The sequence below is a fragment of the Cucurbita moschata genome, unplaced genomic scaffold (genome assembly GCF_002738365.1).
Source record: "Cucurbita moschata cultivar Rifu unplaced genomic scaffold, Cmos_1.0 Cmo_Scf00092, whole genome shotgun sequence".
NCBI lineage: Eukaryota > Viridiplantae > Streptophyta > Magnoliopsida > Cucurbitales > Cucurbitaceae > Cucurbita > Cucurbita moschata.
Window position 1 is genome coordinate 401133 of NW_019268608.1, and position 5663 is coordinate 406795.

The following is a 5663-nucleotide window of genomic DNA, read 5'->3' on the forward strand; positions in this document are numbered from 1 at the left end:
GACGTTTGTGGTTTTTTGATGTAAGAATTGTAGGGATGTAGTTCAAATGGTAGAGCGTTCATTTCCCATGTGGAAAGTACGGGGATCAACACCTTGCATCTCCGATTGAATCGATTACTAAATATATTATTTTTTTTCAATTTTTTCTTATTTAGGACATAATGAGCCGGGATAGTTTTTCATTTTCACTATTACTGATGACGAGATGTTTAGGGCTTTGTGACAAGAATTTTTGGGATATAGCTTAGATGATAGAGCACTCGCTTTGCATGCGAGAGGTATGGGGATCGATACACAATTGTGGGGATGTAGCTTATGATGGGAATTTGAGGGTTTTATGATGCAACAATTGTCGGGATGTAGCTTATGATTGGAAATTTAGGGTTTTATGATGCAAGAATTGTAGTCATGTAGCTTATGATGGGAAATTTAGGGTTTTATGATGCAAGAATTGTGGGGATGTAGCTTAGATGGTAGAGCTCATTTAGCATGCGAGAGTTAAGGGGATATCCCGCATCTCCAAAAGAAACTATTTGTTATTAATGTTTTACTTCTATTCAACCTTTCCTTATTTATGATATAATTAGCGGAGATATTTTTTCATTTTCACTTGATGACGAGACATTTAGGGTTTTCTGATATAAGTATTGTGGTAATGTAGCTTAGATGGTAGATTGCTTGCTTAGCATGCGAGAGGTACGAGGATCGAATCGATACCCCATACCTCCAAAAGAAACTATTCGTTATTACTATTTTATTTCTATTCAATTTTTCCTTATTTATGACATAATGAATAGCGTTATTTTTTTATTTTCACTATTGTTGATGACGAGATGTTTAGGATTTTGTGATGTAAGAATTTTGAGGATATAACTTAGATGGTTGAGTGTTTGCATCCCATGTGAGAAGTACTGGGATCCATACCATGCATCAACAAAGGAAACAATTACTAAGTATATTAGTTCTTTTAAATTTTTCCTTATTTACGACATAATGAGCGGGGATAGTTTTTCATTTTCATATCATTGATGATGGGAAGTTTAAAGTTTTTTTTATGTAAAATCGTGGGAATGTAGCATGGGAGAGATACGGGGATCGATACCTTGCATCTCCAAAAGAAACTATTCGTTATTACTATTTTATTTCAATTCAATATTTCTTTATTTATGACATAATGAGTAGCGATATTTTTTCATTTTCACTATTATTCATGACGAGACGCTTAGGGTTTCGTGACGTAAAAATTGTAGAGATATAGCTTAGATGGTAGAGCGCTCGCTTTGCATGCGAGTTGTACGGGGATTGATAACCCGCCTCTCTAAAAGAAAGTATTTAATTTGTTATTATATTTTTTCATTTTCACAATTATCGATGCCCCGCATCACCAAACCAAACTATTTATTATTAATATTTTGATATTTTTTTATTTTCACTATTATTGATGAGGGGACATTTAGGGTTTTATGATGTACAAATCACGGGGATGTAGCTCAGATGGTAGAGTGCTTGCTTTGCATGCGAGAGGTATGGGGATCGATACCCTACATCTCCAAAAATAAGACTATTTATTATTAAATATATTATTTCTTTTCAATTTTTCCCTATTCATGACATGTTGGGTAGCAATATTTCTTCATTTTCACTATTATTGATGACGAGAAATTTAGGGTTTTCGTGATGCAAAAATTGTGGGGATGTAGCTCAGATGGTAGAGTGCTCGCTTAGCATGCGAGAGGTACGGGGATCGATACCCCGCATCTCCAAAAGGGAGAAATTATTTTTTTAAGTATGAATTAATTTAACATAACTTATTATAAAGGGAAGGGAATTGATGAATTCATTAGAGATTATAAAAGGATTATTATAAAGGGGAGGGAATTGATGAATTCATTAGAGATTATAAAAGGATTATTATAAAGGGAAGGGAATTGATGAATTCATTAGAGATAAGAGCTTATACTAACAAGAGATAAGAGCTTAATCCCTTACTATTTGTGGAGAGGGAATTTGATGAATCCCTTAAAAGACCACCACACGCTTGTAGATTAAATTATATCTACCACCTCTGAAATTTTCCACGGCAAACCTTCCAACAGCTTGCACTTCATCATTGACATCCTTAATTGGAACTAGATTTTAAGGCAAATTTTCTCCACGACTCACTTTGGAACACTTTTATAGATAGTTTCAACAAACTTTGCTCGTGAATAGTTTAGAGTTCAATATTTATAGTTGGAGAACGCTATTCAAATTGATAGGGTCGAATCTTACAACAAAGTCTAATTGAGCCTCCCTCTATTAGGAGATAGCTTCGAATCAAATTCTTTAGTTTGGACAATGGTGCATTGTTTTAGTCAAACAACCGAGACTAGTGTACTACCAATAGTATAAACATTTTGTACGTGTATTTTCTTACATATTAACAATTGTATACAAATAATAATTAAAATTATGAGTAGAACTTTGAATCGAGTTTTATTAAATAGGTAATCTTAAATTTTTTATCTAAAAATATATAAAAAAAATTTTATATACATTTAGGAGAACAAAACAAAGATTCAAGAAGATGCCATTCATGCCATGTTTTAATTTTTATTCTTTCTTGTTTCCCAAAGATTAAAAAAAAAAAAAAAAAGTTATCCTCTCTCAAATATGGTTCGTTATTTGATTATTTTCTCTTGAATGAATTTTAAGTAAAACACATTAAGCGGAATCAAAGTAATTGCAAGATGCAAGCTTCACACTAAGAGGAATCAAAGTCCCAAGTATCAACGTAAGTGTCAATTTTTATTCTCCATCTCAACATAAATTAAACTTATTTTCAGGAATATATCTATTTATAAAAGCAGAATATCTCAGAGTTAAAAAAATAAAAATGAGATATAGATACGAGACATAAATATGATACCAAATAGATATGGTAACTGTTAGGATTAGATTTGATTGAGTTATTTGGATTAGATTTGATCTAGTTATTTGAATTAGATTTGATTTAGTCATTCTTCAATTGGATGAGAGATTTCTCCCAATTCTTCTGATCTTTCCAATTTTCTTTTTCTGTTCCTAACAATTTGGTATCAGAGCCATGCCCTAAACTAGTTAAAACTAGAAGCAGCAGTCTTCTAAGTGTGTCATAATAAAAATATGTCGATGGAGAGTCCACTTGTGCAGTCTGATGGAGGAAGGAGTCAAGGTCGTGGAAGCTTTAGAGGCAGAGGAAGGGGATGAGGCAAACAAACCTTCAACAAGGCCATAGTGGAGTGCTATAACTGTCACAAGCTAGGACATTTTCAATGGGAATGTCAAGCATGGTTGTAACCGAAAAGGGTAATGTACGAATGTTAGTGAATGGAATCATAATGATAATCACACGAGTGTTCTATGTGCCAGACCTGAGGAACAATTTGTTGAGTAGTGGTAAATTGCAAGGAAAGGGGTTACCTTTTTGTTTCAAAATGGAACATGCAAGGTGTTTCATCCTGAGAGAGGCTTAATCATGGAGAGAAAGATGTCTTTGAATCGAATATTCGTATTGCATGCTATATCTCAGCCTGTAGCAGCCACTCAAACTCAATTGAAACTTATGGGGAGAAGTGGTTCTAGGTCTCTGTCATACACTCACCGCTTTAATTCCTATCGCCATAGTCAGAGAAGCAGAAGGGACCCAAGTCCTTCCCCCTATCATTCCATTACCCATTCCAGGAGAAGCAGCCGTTCAAGTTCCCTCAGCCGCCAACGCAGAAGTAGGTCTTCCTCATTATCTCCTTTTCCCAAATCGTTCAGTTTCAGTCCTAGTTGTGCATCCACTGATCGGAATCATTCCATAGAGAAGCTTAAGAAAGAGGAAGAAGAGAAGAAAAGGCGTGAAGCAAAGTTGAAGAAGATAGAAGAAGATGCAGCTAGGAGGGTGGAAGAACTAATTCAGAAGAAGATGCAGCTAGGAGGATGGAAAAACTAATTCAGAAGAAGGTTGGAGAAAGGCTAAACTCTGAAGAGACTAAATTATAAATATAGAGAATAATAGAGGAAGGTCGCACGAAGTCGTTTGTTGATGTTGATGTGCAGCTTGAGAAAGAGAAAGAAGCTGCTCTTACTGCTACAAGACAAAAAGAAGAACAAGCACGAAAAGAGAGAGAGGAGCTAGATAAAATGCTGGAAAAGCATAGAAGAAGGGTAGAAAAAGCACAACGACGATTAGTTCTGGAGGTGCAGTGGAAGGAAGAAAAACAATATTGTGAGCTCGAGTTGATTCAGAGACAAAAAGAGGAGGCATCTCAGAGAACTAAGCTAGATGATAAGAGTTTGAGTTATGTTGTGCTGGTAGTTAGTGAAGTGTCAAAAGCTTACCGACTCTATGATATAGAAGCGGCAGATGAAAATAATGATATAGAAGCGGCAGATGAAAATACTGCAGAGGAAAATACAACCCCTTAAAGGGAAACCGGGATGCTAAGGAATTAAAAAGCTTTATTTTTGACGTAGAACAATACTTGAAGGTTAATGGAACTTGCTCATAGAACCTAAGAGTTACGTTGGTCACAATGCATCTCATGGACGATGCAAAACTATGCTGGCGCTCGAAGGTGAATGGTATAAAAAATGGGTCATGCACCATAAACTCATGGGAAGATTGTTGTTGGAATCGATGCAATCGACGCTCCTTTGGATGAGTTGCCAATCAAAGACCTGACGTTTGATGTTGACCCATTTGAAGAAAGAGCCACACGATCGAACAGCTCGAAACATCACGGTAACTTTGAGAACTCTATCACACACATGAAAGGACATGTCGAAGAGTTAGACATTACCCAAAACACCATAGTAAAACTCTTCAGCGATTAGACAAAAGACTTTAGGACAACTACACCAAAAAATCATTCTTGTCCAACAGTTTGGATATTTGGATTTCACCTTGTAGATTCTGGTTTGATTCTCTGAAATTGAATATTATTTTCTTATTTCTTTCTATTTTATAGTTTCATCTTTTGTCACCAATTATATTTAAACTTTACCTCAGGTCAAGTTCAATAGTATCTTAGATTAAAAAGATTTTTATGAATATTGTACCTATGTTAGTGTTATGTTATAGATATTTGTTTCAATTTCAACAAGTGGGGTTGAGGTGATTCAAATGGTTAATGCGATAATCCGGCTATTTTCGAGGTCTCTCTTGTTGAACGCCATCATGGTTTAGATGTGCACCCGAGTGAGTTTGACAAGGAGACCCGAATTTAAACTTTACCTACGTTTGAGAGGCACTATAATGGTTAAGTTCAATGGTATTTTAGATTAAAAAGACTTTTATGAACTTTGTACCTTTGTTAGTGTTACTTTGTACCTTTGTTTGTGTTACTTTGTACCTTTGTTAGTGTTATGCTATAGACATTTGGTCAAGTTCAACAAGTGGGGTTGAGGTGATTCAAATGGTTAATGCCACTTTATTTGATTCAAATTGTTAATTTGATAATCTAGTTGAATAGTTACAGGTTATTTCCAAGGTCTCTCTTATTGAACGCCAACAAGACTGAAATGATTGAGATGAGCACGTGAGTGAGTTTGACGAAATTGAAATAAAATCAAATAAAATCACTAAAAAAATCAATAAACTAGATAAAAAAAATTGAAAAAAAATTAGCCTTATGACACTTCCTTGAACTCGAAGA

At 34.9% G+C, this 5663-nt stretch overlaps 1 protein-coding gene and 1 non-coding gene across 2 annotated transcripts; both read left to right on the forward strand.

The window, feature by feature from the left end:
* The first annotated feature begins 1690 nt into the window (after positions 1–1690).
* On the forward strand, positions 1691–1763 carry TRNAA-AGC. Its single transcript has one exon. It is a non-coding gene; the product is annotated as a tRNA-Ala (tRNA).
* A 1820-nt stretch (positions 1764–3583) lies between these two features.
* Positions 3584–4275, forward strand: LOC111439348 (uncharacterized protein At1g10890-like; the record flags this gene model as incomplete). The annotated part of the gene is given in 2 exon segments (XM_023077072.1): positions 3584–3936; positions 3975–4275. Coding segments are annotated over 2 exon segments (654 nt in total), but the record flags the coding sequence as incomplete, so codon positions are not given.
* Between the last annotated feature and the right edge of the window lie 1388 nt (positions 4276–5663).